The sequence below is a fragment of the Lissotriton vulgaris genome, chromosome 5, assembly GCF_964263255.1.
Source record: "Lissotriton vulgaris chromosome 5, aLisVul1.2, whole genome shotgun sequence".
NCBI classification, from domain to species: Eukaryota; Metazoa; Chordata; class Amphibia; order Caudata; family Salamandridae; genus Lissotriton; species Lissotriton vulgaris.
This window is the reverse complement of record NC_141693.1, coordinates 812,006,880-812,029,692: the sequence shown is the minus strand read 5'-3', so window position 1 is coordinate 812,029,692 and position 22,813 is coordinate 812,006,880. Positions and strand designations below refer to the sequence as shown.

At 43.2% G+C, this 22,813-nt stretch overlaps 1 protein-coding gene across 3 annotated transcripts in view; it reads right to left on the bottom strand.

Annotated features, from left to right (window-relative positions):
- Positions 1–22,813, bottom strand: part of NUDT13 (nudix hydrolase 13) — a 756,871-nt gene that overhangs the window by 509,787 nt on the left and 224,271 nt on the right. For all 3 annotated transcript variants that reach the window (XM_086922288.1, XM_086922286.1, XM_086922287.1), the window contains one exon: positions 12,562–12,656. In XM_086922288.1, the coding sequence (XP_086778414.1) occupies positions 12,562–12,613 (52 nt within the window). In that variant the 5' untranslated portion in view covers positions 12,614–12,656. The remainder of the gene's footprint in view (positions 1–12,561; positions 12,657–22,813) is intronic.

The window sequence follows — 22,813 nt, the reverse complement described above, 5'->3', positions numbered from 1 at the left end:
TTGTTCATCCCTTACCATCTCCCTCTCCCGCCCCTGCTGCGAGTCACCATTGGTTGCGTCACTTGCGTGTTTCCTCCTGCCCCTCCTGCCCCGCCTTGTTTTCCTCTTTTTTGTTGAGGTTTCTGTGGTGTTTGGCCTTGTGGGCGATGTCGTGTCTCCTTGAGGACCTCGTACTCGTCTAAAAAAGGATCCACAGTTGTAGTGGGTGGTCCTTTCTTTTTCCCTTTGTCACCTCTCAATGATTCATCCTCCGACATAGATGCGTCAGACTCGGAAGTTACAGCTTCGCTAGTAGCCAGGGTCCCCTGCGCTAATCTCTTCCTTGTTGCGTCAAACTTTTTCGCAAAAGTCAAGATTCTACCTGTCAGGTAATCTTGTTCATCCCTTTGGAATTTGGTTTGTTTGCGTTTCTTTATACCACTTTCATAGTCTTTTAATCTTTAAAAAATATATATATATATATATATATATATATATATATGGGCTCATCTACTCTATTAGGGCTCATCTACTCTATTGCTGGACTGGAAAATCTAGACAGCATAACAGACCCTTTTTTGCCCAATACTAGGTTCTCTTAGAGGCTCTTGCTGCTATTGGTTTTACTTGTCCATTTAGGAAGAGGGATTGATAATGTGAGCTTTTATTCGATATTAGCTTAATATTTGATAATTGCTCTTGTGTTTTGTAACATATATATTGTATTAGGTATCTTAACTCCTTTTTTAAATGTAACATGTATATATGTATTTTACTAGATATTTATAACTATTTTTATCACTTGTTGAACTGTATCGCATGTTGCACTTTTAGGGTCATTCGACCAAAATAATCGCTATTGATTGATTGATCACTAATATCAAATATAAATGAGAAAGTGGCAATATATAGGTAGAATTACAGGATTTGGATCGTACTTTCAGGGCACTTAAAATGTAATTTGAAAACAGCATAAATAACAGTTTTGCTTCCCAAACAGTGAGTATAATCAAAAGCAACTACATGAGATCTGGATTCTAATACTCGTAGTACTGGGTGAAAGAACTGACTTCTTTGAGGGGTGTAAAATGTGCAAACTGTAAGTCTTCTGAAGATAAGATAGTTATCTGTGGATCTTATGTTTGGGGGTAATGAGTTCCATAGTTGAGCTGCTTAAACAGAGAGAGATGTGCTACCTATGTTTTTTTTCTTGTATGGTGGGATTTTGAGGCGAGGTGTTGAATGTATTTGGTGATTTTATTCCTGATTAACGTCGGTCCTGTTCCATGTATTGCTTTAAGGGTGATACAAAGCAGTTTGAATGCGGATCTTCTGGCAGCCAGTAACGAAGACAGGGTCTATGTGGGTTTGTGGCTTTACATGTAGGAGTAGACTGGCAACAGAGTCCTGAATCTGTTGTCGTTTTTTCACGGTTGACAAAGATGATCCGTGGTAGAGGCCATTGGCGTAATCAAGTTTAGACAGTACAAGAGAGATAGTAGCCTAGACCTTGTGTGGAAATCCCAGGTAGGGGAAGATCCGTTGCAGAGTTTTTATAGCAATGAAGCTTGATCTTGCGAACTTGTCCACTTGGGCATTCATTGATAGCTTGGAGTCCATGGTAATTCCAGGGTTTCTTACTTCCTTAGATACTTAAGGAGATGGTCCCAGATCGTCAGGCCAGTAGCTGAGTGAGTCATCATTTTTCCAATTGTCACATGTTAGTATTTTGTTTTAGAAGCATTTAATTTGAGATGGCTCCATGTCACCCACTGTTCAACAGCTTTGAGGCAACTATGTCTTTCGGGCCTTTCCAGTTTAAGGATTATTATTTATCTGTCATCTGCATAGTTATAGTATGTGAGCTGAAATTCATTGGTCATTGGCTGTAATGACTTCATGTAGACATTAAAAAGCATGTGTGAGATGATCGAGCCTTGAGAGGCCCCTCCTTTTGTGACATACGGTTTGGATTAGAAAGTTGGAGTACAGATGACAGTCCTATTTTGAAGGTAGCATGTGATCCAGTCGAGAACAGTCCCCTCTAAGCTGGCGTCATAGAGTCTTTGTAGTAGAGTATCATGGTCAACTGTACCGAAGGCAGTTGGGAGGTCCAGGCGAAGTAGTGAAGCGACCTCCATTGTGGTCTACTGTGTTTTTAAGGTCACTCCAGATGGCGATGAGGGCAGATTCTGTGCCTCTTCCTTGACGGAAACCTGTTTGGTAGCATGAAAGTATGGAGTTATCTTCAATGAATTGTGACATCAGGTTGAATGCTGTTCTTTCAGTTTGCCCAGGAAAGGCCCATTTGAAATTGGTCTGTTATTGCCGGGGTTATGTGGATCCAGGTTTGTTTTCTTTAATAATGGGAATCTGTATGCCTTTTTTAGGTTTTCAGGAAAGATTCCTGTAGGTAAAGAATTATTGATAATTCTTATTACTGGCATGGCAGCCGAGGTAGTTAAAGGAATGTTCTTGAGTGTTTGTGGTGGACAAGGGTTGGAAAGTCAGCCGCTGGCCTGCTTGCTTTGACTAGATCCATAAATTCCCTTTGAGATATTTGTGTAATGGAATGCAGAGGTTGGGGCAGTTTACTCGTGGAGGGTATTTCTGGAAATGGGTTGGTGCTAATGGTTTTCCTTTGATTCAAATAGGAGTTCAACGTGTCTACTTTGGTTGTGTAATGATTTACCAGTTTGTCAGTGAGTTCTTGAGTAATGGGATAAGTTCCATCTGTGCATTTTGCTTTACGAAATTCAGTGAGAATTAAGAAAAAATCTGTATTTGCACATTTAGCATTTTGAATTTTGTCTAAATAGTACCTTTTTATCTTTTTGATTGTTGACTTGAATAATCTGTTACATTTCTGTGTGTGAAGGTTGCCTTGATTGCTGTTCGTTTTGAGCCAGGTGCATTGCAGCTTTCTAATTTGCTGTTTTATTTCTTTATTTCTCATAGGTGTCTGTTTTCTTTTGTCCTGTTTTGCTGTTTGATATTGATTGATATTAGGCTATTAAAAGCCTCCATGTAAGGTGGTTTTAAGTGTGTTGCTTTGTGGTGTTTTATATTAGAAAACAAGCAAATGGTGGTCTGACCAAGTGACTGAAGTAATATTTTAACAGTTAACTATTTCTGGATTTGCAAAAATGACATCCATGATGTTTCCAGCAATGTGTGTGGGTTTGTGGACGATCTGATGTAGGTTCAGTGTGTCTAGCACACAAACATTCACAAATCTGGGTTTAATCCATCGTTATTTTGCTCACCAGGCCACCCCAGTTCAGACATGGCTATATGCAAAGCAGTCTTGACCCTGTGCCTCATGGGAAAAGTCCAGACCGAACTGCCAAGCCATGTCTTCCCTGGACCGGAATCAGGCATCCTAGGGCCGGTTTCTGGCTATCAGCCGTCTTCAGCCAGGATAGCTTGATTCCAGTGGCATGGAGAGCACGGGACTCACGTCTGAGCATACCCGTCCCACTCGGGGTGACAAATGCAAAAACAACAATTGATGGACGGAATGTTGCACAATGGCAATGTGTTGGTGTATTTGTGTTAGGTGTGGGAGAAGATAGACAATTTGGGAGTAAAGATGGTTTACGATGTGTATTATTTGTGTAGTCAGGAGGGTGGGAGTGGATGTTTGTGCTACGTTTTTATGGAATGTATTATGTGTGTGTGAGTTTTTGATGTATTGGTGTTTGTGTTTTTGTGGGGTAGTGAGCAGGGGCATGGTGTTGTATATGAATTTAAGACCCTAGTGTAATTCTTCCGATTCATGCCCATATATAGGTATAAATCACTCTATCCTTACATAGGAATAGAAATCATAACCTAATTTAGACTTTATTTATTTATTTATTTTTATTTATTTCAATTTGTATAGCGCATTATCACCCCGGGGTCTCTAAGCGCTTGTCAATGCAGCACTTAGCCAATGCAGTCCAAGTAAGGCATTGCTACTTCCACCAGTTCCGAAAATCCACAACGATTTCTTGGAAAAACCCGCCTTCAGCAGTCAGGGACTTCCACTTGCTTGAATATTAATTTATCTAAGAAATCATGGAGTTTTCAAAGAACTGAGTCTTTGATGATGTTATGTCCAACCGTACGTCAATCTCGGTACCTTCAAGGTATAAATATGCCCACTCTTGCCCAGGCAAACACACAGTGGTTTGGAGCAGTTCGACTATCTACCTACACGACACAGCTCGCCGTAGCAAGTGCCGAAGGAAGCCGACCCCTCCAGCAGACGCACTAGGAGACGCTGTCTTTTCTCCTGCTGAAAAATCCAGCTCCAGTGTTTTCAGGCTGCCCTTGCGGGTTGCAGGGAAATCGAGTTCTGAGAGAGAGATACAAGACCTCCTTCATTCTAAAACCAAGATACAGAGCTGATTAGACCCGTAGAGAATTCTTGGAGAGATTCTTGGCAAAGAATACTAAACTTAAGCTACACCTCACTTACTTCTTCCCTCGTACTAGACCTAGGTTAGGTACACCGGGGTAGGCATATTTTAGAAGCACCAGTTGAGTACTTTTAGTCATTATTTATTAATGTATGTATTTTATGTTATATTTTATGGCTTAGAAACCATATCATGCTTTTACAGTATTATTTTATAATACTCTTCGTACTGTATGCATAGTACTTTGCAACCAGTATTACGATTGTAGCAGTTAATTTCTCCTGCATGAGACAGAAGACTGTTCAATAAATAACTTTCATTGAAAACGCCCATCTCTCTATTTCTCTGTACCTCTGGTGAAATGAAGCATGCACGATTGACTGAGTGAAATATCTATCTATTGTTTCCGCGACTCTAGAGATACGTTTCTTATTCTTGAGGAACAAAGTTGTCATGTTTATGCGGTTGTCAAAAACGAATCCCTTCTTATGAATTCGAGAAAGTTTCTAGTGACCTCTGAGCTAGCTGGCACTCACAATTAAGTCTAATATATTCGATAGAGACCTCGTCGACCTCAGTCCTACGTCTAAACTATAGTATATATTATTCCAATGCGCAGAGCCTATTGGGAATATAGGAACTACACTACAATGGTACCAGCTCTCTCGTCTAAAGAAATTCAAACCATTTCTTCCAGAAAGCAACTTCTGAATAGCTCTTCAAGCCCTAGTACTCTGAATGGAGGAAATGTCCTACTACATGGCCTTCCAGACTCTACACTGGCATTCCCCTTAGAGGCATTCTACCTGCTACAACACTTCACATTTCGGGTCGGAAGAAATATGATTACATGATGAAACTACATTGTATTGTAATTGCAATTGTATATCGCTTACTACCCCTGACAAGCCTTCAAATCGCTTTTTTCGGTGAGTAGCACGCTGCTCCAGGACCCATAGAGGATTAGAGTTGAATTAGTATAGTGAAACATGCAGGTAAATTTTAAGTGGTGGATAGATTAGTCAGTCATTTAGATTCAGAAGCATAGCAGAAGGATAGAAGAGGGGAAAAGGTTTGAATTTATATAGAGCTTGTTACCCCTGATGGGGTGTTGAAGCACGCTACTCCGGAACCCATAAAGGATTAGTGTTGAAAATTAGTATCTTGAAATATGAAGTAATTTGAGAGGAGTATATGTTAGTAAGTTATTTAGATAGAGAAGGGTAGGTGGCGGGATAGAAGAGGGAAAGAGGTTTGTATTTATGTAGTGTTTTCTACCCCGATGGGGTTTGAAGCGCTTCTTTGGCGAGTACCACGCTACTCTGGAACCCATAAGGATTAGTGTTGAATTAGTATGGTGAAACATGAAATTAATTTGAGTGGTGGATACTTAAGTCAGTTATTTGGTTTGAGAAGAGTTGGGGAGGGGTATAAAAGGGAAAAAAGGTTTGCCTTTATATAGTGCTTGTAACCCTGATGGGGTGTTGAAACGCCTTATTGGCGAGTAGCACCCTACTCTGGAACCCATAAAGGATTAGTGGTGAGTTAGTATAGGGGAATATGGAATTTGAGAAGTGAACATGTTAGTCTGTTATTTTGATTGAAAAGGATAGTGGATGAATAGAAGAGTGAATGACTTCTTTTTTTAGGTCATAGCAGTAGGAGGAGGCTTTTGGGGTGAGTAAACAGTGGTTTTGGAGAGGAAGAGTCAGAGGGAAGAGTTTAGAAAGGTTTATTTTGGAAGATCGGAATAGTAAAAGAGGCGTCAGATGATACAAGGAGGGGTGGAGTGGGAGAGAGTGTAGAAAGGGTTATTTTGGGGATCATAGTAGTGGCATGGGGTTTGGGAGAAAATCAGAGAGTGGATGTGGAGGATATATTGATAGATGTATAGGGTTAGAGAGAGGGTAGTGCATTGGAAAGAGTAGTAGAAAGTATTTTAAGATGAGTCGGAAAGTTGGGATAGAAGATATATTGAGAGAAGTATATGCTGAGAAATAGGGTAGTACATTGGAAATGCCAAATTAGAAGAAAGAGATAAATATATAGATCCATATGTACATTGAAAGTATATAGATGCATAATGGAGATAAATATATGTAGATTAAAGATATTGATAGAGGTACAGGATGAGAAATAGGGTAGTGCATTGGATATGCTTTTTCAGGAGAAAAGTAACAGACACACAGATCCAAGTACATGGAGGTACATAGATGCACAATGGAAGCAAGTACATGTAGACCAAAGATATATATATTTTTTTACAACATAATTATTCTACGTTCATACAAAGCAATACACAAATATGGATACATGCCTATAGTGAAAATAAATTGTGGGTGGGTATTACTGAATGGGTACATGGGCAGCATTTCTGGCCCTGGTCCTGACCAAACTCAAACAGACTCAAACAGGCTCAAACAGGCAAATATGCAAATCCAAAGGGGATGATGGACTGAGTGTTGAACATTGCAAGCACTCACCCCCAGTCAACCGATCTGGGTTTAATCCATCATTATTCTTTAGCTCACTCCACCACCCCAGTTCAGAAATGGCCATATGCAAATAAGTCTGACCCTGTGCCTCATGAGAACAGTCCAGCTCGAACTGCCAAGCCATGTCTTCCCTGGAACGGAAACAAGCATCCTGGGACCGGTTTCTGGCTAATCAGCCATCGTCATCCAGGCTAGCTTGAATCCAATGGCAAAGTAGGCAATGGACCCACGTCTGGGCATACCCTGCCAACTTAGGGCGAACAAAGCAAAACCAAAGGGGATGATGGGCGGAGTGTTGACCATTGCAAACACTCACCCCAGCCAACTGATCTGGGTTTAATCCATCATCGTTCTAATCAGCCGTCATCAGCCAAATCTCTGTACTGGGGTGAATGTATGAAATTGTTCTGCATTCTGTCCATCAACTGTTGTTTTTGCATTTGTCACCCCGAGTGGGACGGGTATGCCCAGACGTGGGTCGGGTGCTCTCCATGCCATTGGAATCAAGCTATCCTGGCTGAAGAGGGGTGAAACCCCGAAACCGGTTCTAGGATGCTTGTTTCCAGTCCAGGGAGGACCTGGCTTGGCAGTTCAGGTTCAACTGTTCCAATAAGGCACAGGGTCAAGACTGATTTGCATATGGATAGGTCCAAACTGGAATGGCATGGTGAGCAGAAAAAACAATGGATTTAGGACCAGATCTCTGTACTGGAGTTAATGTATGACATTGTTCTGCATTCTGTCCATCAACGGTTGTTTTTGCATCAAACAGACAACTACTCTTAAAAGGTTCAAACAGGCAAATGCCCTTAACAGGCTTAAAGAGACAACTGCCCTTAACAGGCTCAAACAGGCAACTGTCCTTGTCCTCTCTGCCCTTAGCTGAGACACCTGGGCTGAGACGCCTTAACCCTGGCCTTTTATAGCCCTTGTAATCAGGTGACCCCCTCCGGCCAATGGGAACCCTAGCCCTAACACTATCCAATCACAACACTACGCCTAAAATCTGGAGCCAGTGGGAGACCAGGACCTTAAAGCCAATCTTAGCCCTATCCAAGCAACCAATCAGTTTAAAAAAACCTGATCTCTACGTCTAATAGAGGCCCTAGCACTACCAGTAGTCCCAAACCAAGTCCAAGCAACCAATGGCACAGGAAGCCCTAGTCCCTACTTCCAATAGAAAGTCTAACCCTACTCTTAGTCCCACATCCCACACCTAGTCCAGCAACCAATCACACCAGAAGCCCTAATAGCTACTTCCAATTAAAGGCCTAACCATAGCCCTACTTCCACTCTAGTCCCAACAACCAATAACACAGGAAGCCCTAGTCCCTACTTCCAATGGAAATCCTAACCCTAGCCCTAGTCCCAACCCTACATTGATTGAATCACAGAAACCAATCAGAACCCTCAAATACCCAACCAACGAGGACACTAACCCTAATCCAACAGAAAAACCAGATACAACCACCAATCATTGTACACATATGCCAAACAATAGCAGACTATATAAGGTCCCAGCTACCTCAGACAAGGTTTGCTGGCCAGGGAGTTGGTAGCTGCTGCTCTATTCGGAAATCTCCCAGGAGACAGACAGGCTCAATCCACACTTTGGACTTCTGCAGGTAGGAGCCTAACAAACCTGTCCTTTAACAATACTGTTTGAATACAACTTTACTCCCTCTCCCTGTTGCTGGGGAGAAAGGGGGAAGGGGGAGCTGGTTTCACTGACTTGTTAACACAAAATGGTGGCTGGGGGCGCACTTAGCTTGCTCGCACCAGCTGCATCATTTATAAAGCTATCATGACCAGCAACCCCACTTATCTTACAGATAAGCTCACCATCTCTGGCGGATCTTGGCACACCAGCAACCAGGACACCATCAAACTGCAGAATATGAATCGTAAAAAAAAAAATAAAAAAAAAGAATGCAGGCCTTTCCCCTGTATACACTAAGGATCTGGAACAACATCCCTGTATCCATCAGGACTGCCCCAGCAGTGCTTCTATTTAGGCAAGAACTGAAGAGTAACCACATTCAATACAATCATTGAATATATGCTTTATTTCATTTTTGAAATAAAAGCATAAAGGTCAAGCACAATATAATATATTATATACACAATAGCAACAATACAGAATTAGAGAGGTCACAGTTAACCTTGCTTCAAAACACTAGAGAGATATCATGATAAAAAAATAATATACTGTGGCGACTAACAAAATCTGTACAAACAATAACGCAGGTCTCACTTGGTTAAAATTCATTGGTAACAAAAGGGGCTTTCTGAAATTGTGGCGCACGCTGCCATACTTAGTGCTGGTCATTACAATGTGCAAAGTATCAGAAATTGAGACATTATCACACACACATTCAGGCAAATTAGAATCCATATAGCAGCTAAGGCTAGAAGACATGAGTCTTCGAGGGTAGATATACATATCTACATCTAGTTAAAGCTCCATGCAACTAGCAGTTTTCACCAATATTGAATGACAAACTGAATTCTCGTTTAGGGCCAGTGCCTTGCGTTCTCCTACCACCTTGTCTCTAAAGGCCTGTTTCAGCCAAATAAGATCAGTTTTGACACTACAATCTGGTTATAAAAAGAGCTCAAGCTGGATGAAACACAACATAACCAGGGGATTTGTGACGAATTGTCAAGGTCCATGCAATTGTGAACAATTAATCCATTAAACTCCAGCTCACCCTTCGTCCAAACTGAAAGGCAAAGAAGCAAGGCAGGAAGAGGAGAAAAATCAGAAACCTAACCCACACCAATTCTTTCTGGTGGACCTCAGAGGGTGTGCTTTGTTGGATCCTTAAGAGCTCCCTAAAAAACGTGTTTTCTACTATTTTTATAGATTCAATTTGGCCTATAGCCCCAAATCCCACATCCATAGTTAACTATGGGAATGCATTTAGCTTCAAAAATATCCAAAACTGTCTTCAGATGAGTATGCCCTAGCAGGCAAAAAAAAATCACCTATGCTGTAGATAGCCCTGTTAAAGGGCCTTATGTTGTGATTAATCAATGGATGCCAATTAAGATGATAATCCAACTGAACACCCAACTATCAGAAATTGTCAACCTGGCTGATATGATGAAAGTTCGCCACAAATTTGAGAGATTTAATCTTATTTGGGCCAAACAGCATCACCTGGGATTTTGAATAATTAGTGGAGGGATCAAGTCTGGCCATAAAACCAATAAAAAGATCTAAAAGACACTGTAAGCATAATTAAACTGTCTCAATTTACATTTCATCTGCATAAAGCAGAGCAGGTATTTGACTACCTCCTGCCCCAGGGACATCCAAAGGTAAGTCTGTTAAAACTGATTCCAATCGGTTGATATAAAAATTTAACAAAAAAGACGCCAGACTACAACCCTGACAGACTCTACGCTTGTGCATTCCCTATTAGGGCCATATCTAACTGATGCCGAGAGGTCCTCGTGCAAATCGCGCAAAAAGAAGACTAATGCAGGCGTGCCGACATCTGCGCCATCACGGACCGCAGCTTGGAGCAATTTACTCTATCAAAAGCTGAGCTGAGGTACATGACGGCCAGATGAATTGCACCTCTCTTGACTTTGGTATATTTACAAATGAGCAAATAAAGATTTAGGCTTTGTTCAATTGGACCCCATCCAGGCCCAAACCCATATTGTCGATCAGGCAAGATACTGTGCTCTTCGGCCCAAGATAAAAGTTGATCCAACAAAACCCCACCTATTATTTTAACCTCTGAGTCAATACGAGATATGGGTCTGTAACATGATGGGTCTGATCCGTTTCCTTTTTTGAATCTTCTTAATCATAGATGGGCTTGACATTATTAACACAGGCCTGCGGCACAATGGTTGAAGCCTGGTAAGAGAGTTGCTCGCAGCTAAACAGAGGAGATTTACGACATGCCTAAAGGCAGCATTGTCACACTGAGTTGGCAATAAGTAGATTATCCCAGGCCTCCGTTTTCAGTGGGCTCTTGCACTCATTACATGTCGAATGGTGAACTGCCCTGGTTGTCGTCTTCTCATCTTGGCATCAGGGTTTCTTATGCCAAGCCACTAGCCGGTACTTATGTGCTTACAAGCACTTTTTATATCAAACCACTTGAGGGGGCGCGGGAGGAAAAGAAGATACACTTGGCTTAAGAGCAGACTTGATGAATCTACAGATGTTTAAGAAGGACTTCAGAATGCTCTGGTCTGAAGCATCACCATTAAGGCTGGTAGTAAAATCAGTTGAACACATGGTGACCAAAGTGGAAAACAATTGATGTCCATCTGACCCTCCCACCCTGATTGGTAGTTAATACTGGATCCTAGTACAAACAGATAGCATTGACATGCTTTTTATCCCATAAAAAACCTGCTGTCATGGGGCTATGGCCACTCAGGGTATCCCGCATAACCTTACGTTTTACGAAGACAGAGAATAAACAGAATGATACAAAAAGGTAATCAATGGTGGAGCTGGTGCCCCTCCCCTTAAACATAGGTATCCTCTCAGTTGGCCCATCCTGTCTCAATTCCATAAGGTTTATTAGATTATAATAAAAAATCAGAGTGTTTATCATATCACTTTGCTGCGTGTGTTTGAGATGGAACTGATCAATAAACGGGGATTCATTCTCTGGCTCTTCGTTACCATGACAGGATAAACAGGGATGCAAGTGGAAATTTCCGAATAACAGAATCACTGCGAATAAAGACACTTGAATGAAAATAGTCATCTATGTAGGTCTTAGACTAGAGATAGCATCCACTTCTTCCTAATTATAACAGCATTATAGAAGTTAACAACCAGTAGTCTATGCTTATTAGCAAAAATCAGGACACCAGGATTGTCTGGTGATTTGGTCACCACTTTAAAGACCATTACATGACAATGCACTAGCCATCCAATACCCAGCTTCCTCTTCTCTTACTCATTGAACTTAAGCTTATCTTTGAGCATATACAGCACTCTCCTGCCTTTTGGCAACATTCACACTATAGAAACCCCATATTCATGCATACATTTCCCTCCCAACAACATATTTAAATTACAATAAACATATACAGGATTTAAGGCACACAGGGATCAATCAAAGGTCCGCAACTTAACCATTCAGACCATGCAGACAATCTTAAATGCATGTTGAAAACATTTTGACCAAACTTCTCCAGTCCGCCCATAGATTATTAGGTAACCACTGCCAGAGGTCAGCTGACCTATAAGAGAATCTGTTGATGATAGATGTCATAACCCTTTGGAAGGCAATTAAGACTGGAGCAGTGCACTGTTCGTACAGCTTTGATATGCAATTGACTGCCGCAGCCCTGTCAATTTTTTGGCTGGACGAGTTGAGTGGTCTTCAGATTTTCCTAAAAGCAAGTCTGTGTCTGGCCCACTGTAAAGCTTAATGATTTAATTCTGCCATTTACATATGCGCAAGGGTTGTGTTATTCTAGGATAAGAGGCACTTTAATGTCAACGTGCCTTGGCACTTGAGCAATTTAAGAAGTTCTGAGGGGCAATGCAATCTGCCATTCCATGGTCAAGACACTGGATGCCCAGTATTATCTTGTCAAATGAACAGCCAGTCCAGCCCCAACTGCCATGTGAATAGATACAACTTCCATTAGATAAGTATTAAACTGGCTCAAGCAATTAGTGAGTGAGGTCTTACCGCATCTGTGTAACATAGGTGGAGTACAACCTAATGCGTTGACAGGAAACATTCCTTCCAATAGCTGCAAGGATCTTCATTATAAACCATGCAAGCTGAAAAAAGAGAGTGTATAAGTGAAAGGATACAGGTGAGCAGTGAAAGCAGGAACACATTTTGCTAACTGCTGAATCTAGAACCCAACAACTTTAAGAATGCTGAATGATACCATATCACCATGTACTCAGAAGAATGACACAATAATAAACATTGCAAATAATAAAGAGAGGAAATGCTTTAGCATGTTGCTATATACTACAATTGTGGAAATCACAGATAATTGCCTTAGCATAAGCTGAAGCCAGTTTAGTTGTGGCACCTATTTTGTTAGCCGCAGGATTCTGCCAGCTTCACTGTTGCTTGCCTTTCTATTCTGTTTGAGTCATCAACTCTAGTTAACTCCTTCAGCAATGTATGAGCTCAGAAAAGGCATGTAGCTGCTAGAATGCACCTGTCTTAGAATGTAACTGCCAGGCTGTTCCAACTGATGTAAGCAGTTCTGTCTCCTCTCCCACTCTGCTGGCAAAATGGTTTCTATCTGTCCATGTTAGTCGATAGCTATTCCTGTATATGCATTTACCTTCTATTTGTAACTACATGCTTACTGTGCAACAAACTGGGTATATAAGACCGTTGGTTTCTGTATTCCATGTACTACCTCATACAGTTGTGTTGTATTGATGTAGTCAAGGGTGTTGTATTGATGTAGTCCCACTCATGAGTGATTAATAAACTTGTTATTTGATATTCCAGCTTCCGTGCCAATCTCTATTTTGTTGGTTTAAGGACCAGTGGACAGATAAGGGTTAACCCCTGCATTGGTGGGCCCCTAAAAAGGCAAATTTCCACAAATTGGCGCCCAACTTGGGGCTCATTAGAGACACGACTGCCCGAAGGAGTGCTCTTGACGGAGGAATGGAATCTACTGAGGATGTACCCTGCACAAGGAGACTCTTTGTCTTTGCAGTCTGACGTGTTTTACCGGTTTTCCTGATCTGACCCTCCAGGTGGTGGCCGGTACCAACCGAGATCTCTTTTGGCGTAAGTATTGCAGTGTATTAAATATGGTATTTCCTCCCAAATGTATAGTACACTGTGGAACAAATATATGAAAAAGGATCCAGATTTACGATGGCCAGTAAATGGGCCATTTGATTTTAAAAAGATTCAGTATGTTGAGCAGTGTCTGTTTGGACAAAAGAGTCAACAAGAGATGTTTGATTATGTACGAATGTGGAGATTTTTCTCCTTATCATATTTATAACATGGAACAGTCTTTGGGTTGTTTTCTTGTCTTGGTGCAGAACCTGGAATGCTTTTGAGAACTCTTTTTTTGGAAATATGATTTTCAATTGGTTTGGTTTGAGTACAGTCTGTGGGCTGCCTCTTGTTTTTGTCCTGGTGTTGATTTGTGGGATGATTGTGTGTTTGAGTGTCTATGAAGTTTGTGGACTGACACCGGTGGTAATGCTTGTGAAGTACTTGTTTGAGTGAGTAGCGACTGTGCTCTTTGTGTAAGGATGGCTTGCCTCAGCAAGCTGTGTTGTGTGTTATGAGTGTGTGGCCCCTTCTTGAAAATGTCTGGAATTAGCTCAATTTGGTTTGTTGTGGTCATTGTGTTCTGCAGATGCCATTGGAAGAATTACACTTTAAATTTCAAAGAATGATTTATATAAAATATGTTAAGTAGATGCACGCTACTATGGAAAGTAAAGCAGTAACAAAGTATAGATGTGTGAACATTCAATTATTATATTGCCACAATGGTAAAAAATTAGAATTAATACTCGAGGCAGAACTGCCTAGCATTCCATATAAAAATAGAAAATGTTATCTCACAACAAGTAAAGGGCTTTGAGACCTTTGGGCATAGCTAGAGCTATTTAATGTTAAAACTAACTTTACCTAGAAAAAGGCATTCAATAGGGAAAAGTAGGCCTCACAGAGAAAATTGAATGTGTGTTTTATACAACTAGGATTTAGCAAAATTAAAAATAGATGCCCAACATTTTGTGAGTATTGCAACAAGCTGTGCAAACTGTTACAGCACTATCCTTAGATACATCATATTTAATATTAAAAGGCATTCACATTATAGGAGTAATTGATTGCTGCTAAAATAAAAGCGTAATTCTTTTACAACACTGCAATTGATAGATTTTGAATGGCTTGGAAAGCCTGGTTTTTAATAGAATGAACTGAGCCTCATTCCCAGCAAAAGAAAGTGAGCCTTTAATAGCTGCTCAAGCTGTCTGTCCGAAAGAAGCTGTCTTGTCAGAGCAGAGTGAGGTAATCAGTGGTTTATCAACTTTTTGGGGTTTCTGTAAGGACATTACCCTCATTTGAGCTCGTCATGACACGTGTCGCGCTCACGCGGGGATAATTCCCCCGCTGTGCTGAGCGTTCTATAGAAACGGGCATGGTCATGACGAGCTCAGCTCGTCATGAGCACAGCGCCACCGTGCCGCGTGACGAGCTGAGCTCGTCACGAGCACCGCGGCGATGTGCTCGTCCCCCCTCCCCCCAGCACAGCGGGGGAATTAGCCATGCGGGAAGGGGTTAGAGTACAGCACATTGCTGTCATATTGGAAACAAATAGCATTATAAGGGGTCCTGTGCCATTAAATGTCAGACAGGATTTTTCAGTCCTAGAGCACAAGGCCTTCTCTCCAGAAAAAGTGTAGAAGCGAACACCTGCCGGTCATAAAATACAGCTAAATAAAGACAGGCTTTACCCAGGCACAAGCTACAAATAAACACTGTGGCAACTAGGTTATAAGTTATTACAAAATGGCATAAAAGCATGTGCATTAAAGACTACTAATTTTGAAAGTTAGAAATACAGCTTCATTATTGTGGATAAAAGAGAAAGGATAAAACTAAGGACTTTCTTTCTTGTTACTTTCCTAAGTAGCACATCTGTGGATCTGATGGTAAATAATTACTACTTTCTAAACGGTGGAACAAACTGTCTATGTTTCAGTAAAGCTTCTGTGCTTAGTTTCAAAAGAAGTTTTGTAAGTGTTATAAATAAATGCATTTAAGGACAAAAGGAAAGGAATGAGGTTTGCTTTTCATATGTAGAAACAAAAAAAGGGTTAGTCATCATTATTCAAAAAATGACTACATGTAAAAAAATATTAAAAGTCATTGCACTAAAATTGTTTTTGCATTATTATGATCTTTATAATGTCTAATAACACTATTGTGGAAATTCAATAATATTTAGCAATGAAGAAAATTACCCTGTGCAAATTGTGCATTAAGATTTCAATGTTTTAATGGTAAATATAGTGTGCATCAAAATTAAAAAGGTGAATATTAGTTTCTCTAACAATGACAATATTACTGTATCCTAGTGACAAACTTAAAATATGATTTCTAGTATGGCCTAATGGCTGCAGTCTCAAATACTATTAAAAGTTATTCAAAAAGTTAGACAGTACAATAGCTAAAAGACTAGGTAGTTGGTCAGTGGATTAATGTTTTCTAGTTAGCTCAATATGCTTGTACAGCAAAATTTACAAAGTGGTACAGTCCAATAGTATTGGACATGGTCTCCTGGGTATGGATTCCCCTGTATGGATTCCCCTAGCTATTTACCTCCTACAAGTCTGTTTGTGCCCAACTGCAAAAGGGGGTAAGTATTGTCGATAGAAGGTCACCTGCTTAGGTTACCTACTCTCGAACGAGGGGTAGGAGACTATCTGCTGGGCAAATTAAGGGTAAGCAAAATTAAGTAACACACTGTGTTTTTTTGTTTTTTGTGCTTGGTATATGTATTATTGTGTCTTTTTTCTTGGTTTATATGCCGATTATGTGTAGTATTGTGAGCTATTCTGCGTGGAAAGTACGCAGGGCAGCTTGTTGTTGTGTCCTCTCTCTCTCGCTCTCTAGCCTATCTAAGCTGTCTAGGAACGGCCATGAGACAATTGGTTGTGCTCGCTTTAGTCATTCATTTCACAGAATTGCTGTGAATATGTTCTTGAATAAAGAGACAAAGCACCTCACAAGTGCACGTCTCATTGGCTATTAAGTAATACTGTCTGAACAAATTGTTAGAATTAACAAAATGAATAAATACGCCATATTACTGCCTATCCTGTCTGTAAACTGATGAAATTGGAATTGGATAATGATGAAAGAATGGGTAGAATAGACTGATGTTCCCTTATTTGACCTTTAAGGGGAACTATATGCTGGTGTTTTTTGTTCCAAATTCCCAGGTGGCAACACCATTATTGTTTATGTTATTACAGCACTACATAAGTCGCAGAGGCATCACAAGTCCCTCATTAGTTAGTCTATGTAATTGAACTGACAACTCTTGCTAGAGCTGGTGAATAGGTTTCTCCCCTGAATATGATATTACATGGCCCAGATCGTAAAAAGTATGATGCATATGGTTCACAATGCTAGGAAAGATGCCCATATGCCCTTGGCATATATTTTTAAGAACAAAATGTTATTTTGCTTTTTTTCTTGTCTGCCACAAACAAGTTCTGCTGGAAAATTCATGTACCTGCTAGGTTATGTCTAATTTATCAGTTATTCATGTAATATGGATCTCTGCTACATTCAAAGTTTTAGAGTTACCCACTACACCTATAATATGAGAGCATGGTCATAAGCACAAAACATGGTTGTTCTTATGCAAGAAAAATAACTTTAGAAGTGTCTGCTGTTTTGCACAATAGTGAAGGTTCACAAAGTAGAAGCTGAATTGTGATTTTTATGACTTATTAAGTACGAGTTTTTTTAAAAAAAGAGTTGTTTTGAAATTTCTTTTTTCTTTGAGGTTCCTCAGAAGAATAATATAGGGACGTTTCTGAAATTGAATATCCTCTTTTGATTGATTATTTGTATGTTAAGTCTAAAGATTTCTGTTCTGTTAAGTAACAGATATCTGCTGCCCTACAACCATTGCCAGAGGGGCCAAGATATCAGATCCAACCAGGGAACTAAGTGCAAGTCTAATTTGGAGCCGAGGTGAGGGGACTCAGCCCAGGTGTTGTTGGACACTATAACAGCGGTGAAGGTGGAAGGCCGGAAGAAACGAGTACTCCTACCACTGTCTGATAATTCTTGTGTGAAAGACGGGGTCACAAATCAGGAAGGAGAGCTGATTCTTCGCTTTGTTCCTGTTTTTGATGCCTAGCTAAGAGAGGCACACACTGATAAAAAAGCAAGGAGATTTTGCCTGAGGGGATCCTCTCTGAAACAAGAGTTGCTTCAGATACTCCAGTTTCTGTGCATCAGGCGTCTGAGATCCGGTCCCCAAGTGAAAGCTAGTCTGCACCTTTGTTTGTTGATAAGGAGGTGCCTGGGTACACTAGGTACAATCTGCAGCCCGACGAAAGAGCAGTGCACCAGCAGAGAAACACAGGATTTAGGGAAGGACTTGAGTTCAGGGTACAGGTCCTGTGCCACTGGTGCCTGTTAGATTAGAGTGAAGAATACTGGTGCACTGCCTGAGACACTGGACAGGATTGTTGAGGGTATTTGCCCTGGAGGGTGATTGCCCTATCCTGAAAGAAAGACTTTTTCCTTAGCCTGGGCCATGATTGTTTTTCTGTGATGCAAGTTGTGCAGCTCCACCGTGGCAGAAGTGAACACTTGATGAACGATAAGAGCCTGCCTGTGAGGCTCAGAAGGACACAGGGAGAAGACTCCCCTCTGGCTGGTTGTACAGTGGCTTCAATCAATCAATCAATCAATCAATCATGGCATTTTTAAAGCGAGCTACTCACCCGGGAGGGTCTCAAGGCGCTGGGGGAGAGGGGTATGTTACTGCTCGAACAGCCAGGTCTTGAGCTGCTTCCTGAAGGTGAGATGGTCTTGGGTTCGCCGAAGGTGGGTGGGGAGGGAGTTCCAAGTCTTGGCTGCCAGGTAGGAGAAGGATCTTCCTCCGGCGGAGGCTCTGCGGATGCATGGTACGGTGGCGAGGGCGTGGCTGGTCGATCGTAGCTGGCGGGTGGGCGTGTAGAAGGTCATGCGGTCGTTGAGGTACTTGGGGCCCAGGTTGTGGAGAGCCTTGTGAGCGTGGGTGAGGAGTCTGAACGTGATTCTCTCGCTGACGGGGAGCCAGTGCAGGTCTCTCAGGTGTCCGGTGATGTGGCTTTGTCGGGGGATGTCCAGGATGAGTCGTGCGGAGGCGTTCTGGATGCGTTGGAGTCTTTTTTGAAGTTTAGCTGTGGTTCCGGCGTAGAGGGTGTTCCGGTAGTCCAGTCGGCTGGTGACGAATGTCTGGGTCACTGTCTTCCTGGTTTCTGTGGGGATCCATCTGAAGATCTTGCGGAGCATGCGCAGGGTGTTAAAGCATGATGAGGAAACGGCGTTGACTTATCTAGTCATCGAGAGGGAGGAGTCCAGGATGAAGCCCAGGTTGCGTGCATGGTCCGTTGGCCTGGGAGCGGTGCCCAGGGCAGGGGGCCACCAGGAGTCGTCCCAAGAGGAGGGTGATGATCCCAGGATGAGGACTTCCGTCTTGTCTGAGCTCAGTTTCAGGCGGCTGTTCTTCATCCAGTCGGCGACGTCTTTCATCCCTTCGTGTAGGCTGGCTCTGGCGGTGGCGGGGTCGTTGGTGAAGGAGAGGATCAGTTGGGTGTCATCGGCATAGGAGATGATGTTGAGGTTGTGTTGGCGTGCGATGGCTGCGAGGGGGCTCATGTAGACGTTGAAGAGGGTTGGGCTGAGTGAAGATCCCTGTGGTACGCCGCAGATGACTTCGGTGGCCTTGGATCTGAACGGGGGGAGGCGGACTCTCTGGGTTCTTCCGGCGAGGAACAAGATGATCCACTACAGTGCTTTCTCTTGGATTCCGATGTTGCTGAGGCGCTGCACTAGGGTGCGGTGGCAGACAGTGTTGAACGCCGCGGAGAGGTCCAGGAGGATGAGGGCCGCTGTTTCCCCGTTTTCGATCAGGGCTCTGATGTCGTCGGTGGCTGTGATCAGGGCGGTCTCGGTGCTGTGGTTGGCCCGAAACCCGGACTGCGAGGGGTCAAGGGATCCGTTCGTCTCGAGGAAGGCGGCGAGCTGTCTGTTGACAGTCTTCTCGATGACTTTGGCAGGAAAAGGAAGGAGCGAGATGGGACGGTAGTTCTTGAGGTCGGTGGGGTCCGCCGTTGGTTTCTTCAGGAGGGCGGTAAGCTCGGCGTGCTTCCAGCTCTCCGGGAAGGTGTCGGTGTGGAAGGAGGTGTTGATTATGTTCCGGAAATTGGGTGCTATGATGGCGTTGGCTTTGTTGAAAACGTGGTGTGGGCAGGGGTCGGTTGGTGATCCGGAGTGAATGGAGTTCATCGTGCGGATGGTGTCTTCGGTGCTGATCGGGGTCCAGTTGCAGAGGGTGGTGGTGGCGGGCGTTGGTTCGGTGGTAGGGTGCGTGGTCCGTGCGTCGAAGCTGTTGTGTATGTCGGCGATCTTGCGGTGGAAGAACGAGGCGAGTGAGTTGCAGAGGTCTTGCGAGGGAGTGATGTCGTTGTTTCCGGCGCTGGGGTTGGAGAACTCTTTGACGATGCTGAAGAGTTCCTTGCTGTCGTGGGCGTTGTTGTCCAGTCGTTCTTTGAGTGCCGTCTTCTTGGTGGCGCGGATCAGCTGATGGTGTTTGCGGGTGGCGCGCTTGAGGGCGGTCCTGTTGTCTGTGGTCTGGTCGAGCCGCCAGGCTTTCTCGAGGGTGCAGCAGTTCTTCTTGGAGTCCTTGAGTTCGTCGGTGAACCAGGGGGTTTTCTTGCTGCCGGGTTTGCTGGGAGGGTTCTTTAGTGGTGCGAGGTCATCGACGCAGGCGGTCAGCCACTTGGTGAGGTTGCTGGCTGCTTCGTTGGGGTCCGTTGTGCTGGTGGGAGTGTTCGGCTGAGGGAGGCGGTGAGCTGCTCGGCGGTGATCTTGCTCCAGCTCCGGCGGGGAACCTGTTGCGGGTGGTGGTGGGTCGTAGTTTTTCTGAAGCTGAAGTGGACACAGCTGTGGTCGGTCCAGTGGAGTCCGGTGGAGTGGCTGAAGGAGATGTGCTTGCTGGATGAGAAGACAGGGTCAAGCGTGTGGCCGGCGTAGTGGGTGGGGGTGTTCACCAGTTGCTTGAGTCCGAGGTTGGCTAGGTTGTCCAGCAGGGTGGTGTTTCTGTCATTGTTGTTTTCCAGGTGGAAGTTGAGGTCCCCTAGGAAGATGTAGTAGACGGAGGGAAGGGCGTGCGGGCTGATGAAGTCTGCGATGTCTTCGCTGAATTGTGTGCGTGGTCCCGGGGGTCTGTAGATGAGGGTGCCTCGGAGGGTGGTCTTGGGGTCGGTGTGTACCTGGAAGTGGAGGTGTTCGGCGGTGAGGAAGGTTTCGTCAGAGTTGGTCGAGATGCGGATGGTGTTCTTGTGTACGATGGCGATGCCTTCTCCCGTCTGGGTGACGCGGTCCCTCCGGGTGATCTTGTATCCGCCCGGGATGGCTATGGCGATGTCGGGTGCTGAGGAGGCGTTCATCCAGGTTTCAGTGAGGAAGGAGACGTCTGGTGCTGTCGCGTCGAGCAGGTTCCAGAGTTCCACGGCGTGCCTTCAATTCCCCAAGTACTTTTTTCTTAGCAATGTACCCCTTTGGTCATCCTATTTTTGAGGAGGAGCAGCCCTCTTATTTGGAATACTGTTTTTTATGCAAGAAAAATATTTTGTGCACACTTTGTACTACCCCCCCCCCGAACATATCATTGGTACTCTAGGCCTCATACAGAAGAACACTGGAAGGTCTATCAAGACAATGTTTTTATTTAGACATTGCATCAGACAGGTGCTGTTGGCTATTTCCAAACTGAATAAGATAGCCACTGATGTTAGTTGATATAGGTGATAACTTTCATGTTTCTTCTATTGCATAGCGAATGTCTTCAGCTAATGCTAAAAGGGCCGTCTGTGGAAATCACAGATAATTGCCTTGGCATATCCTGAAACCATTTTGGTTGCGGCACCCATTTTGTTAGCCATGTGATTCTGCCGTCTTCACTGTTGCTTGCCTTTCTATTCTGCTTGAGTCATCAACTGTAGTTAACTCCTTCAGTACTGAGGCAGAGCAATGTATGAGCTCAAAAAGGCCTGTGGCTGCTAGAATGCACTTGTCTCAGAATGTAACTGTCAGGCTGTTCCAACTGATGTTAGCAGTTCTGTCTCCCCTCCCACTCTGCTGACAAAGTGGTTTCTATCTGTCCATGTTAGTCGATAGCTATTCCTGTGTATACCTGTACCTTCTATTTGTAACTACATGCTTACTGTGCAACAAACTGGGTATATAGGACCCTTGGTTTCTGTATTCCATGTACTACCTCATACAGTGCCCGAGGGTGTTGTATTGATGTAGTCTCACTCATGAGTGATAAATAAACTTGTTATTTGATATGCCAGCAATCTCTATTGTGTTGGTTTAAGGACCAGTGGACAGATAAGGGTGAACCCCTGCACTGGTGGGCCCCTAAAAAGCCTCATTCCCACACAATTCCTGTATCCTTTAGACAGCATTCCGGTCAATTTTAGTCCCCTTGCTTGACTGTGTAACAGCAGATCAACCATGTGCACATCAGCACAATCCTGACCAACCAGGAGCATTCATCACAAACTACTGGGTGGAGCTTGACCATGAAATGACAAGACCTTCCAAATGTGTTTCAGGTGCATTTATTTCTTATTTAACATTATCAGCGAGATGTAGTTTCAGTTCCTAGGTGAAGCTAGTAAGGGGTCCATCTAGATATATATATAGCTTATTGCGAATCACCCATTTTTTAGAACCCCCTCAAACAGGCACATATGCAAGACATTAAAGGGAGATACAGCCAACTCTGAGCATCAAATAGCAAACATAAAGCATGAAAGATACTTACTGCATGTAGAGAGAGCAAGCTCGGTATTCCCTGGCTACTCTGGTATGGATTCATCTTTTCTGTCACAGCTCTGCTGTTTTCCTTCCTGTTTTGCTATCTCACCAGATTGCACATCAGTGGTTACTGTCTATGGTTACTGTCGCTGTGTACAAATATGATATGATTGATGGGAGGTTGCTGAGGGCTGATGATAGTAAAAGCATAGGAATTTCACTTGCACCCAGACTCAGCAATGGACAATTGGTCCCTGCCTGGTAAAACCTGCACAAAGTGTGATAACCGAGAGCTCTCATTCCCCCCTGAATCAAAAATTAATGTGGCTATTTTAGATGTGTGTCAACAAGCGAATACGGTTCCCCTTTGAGG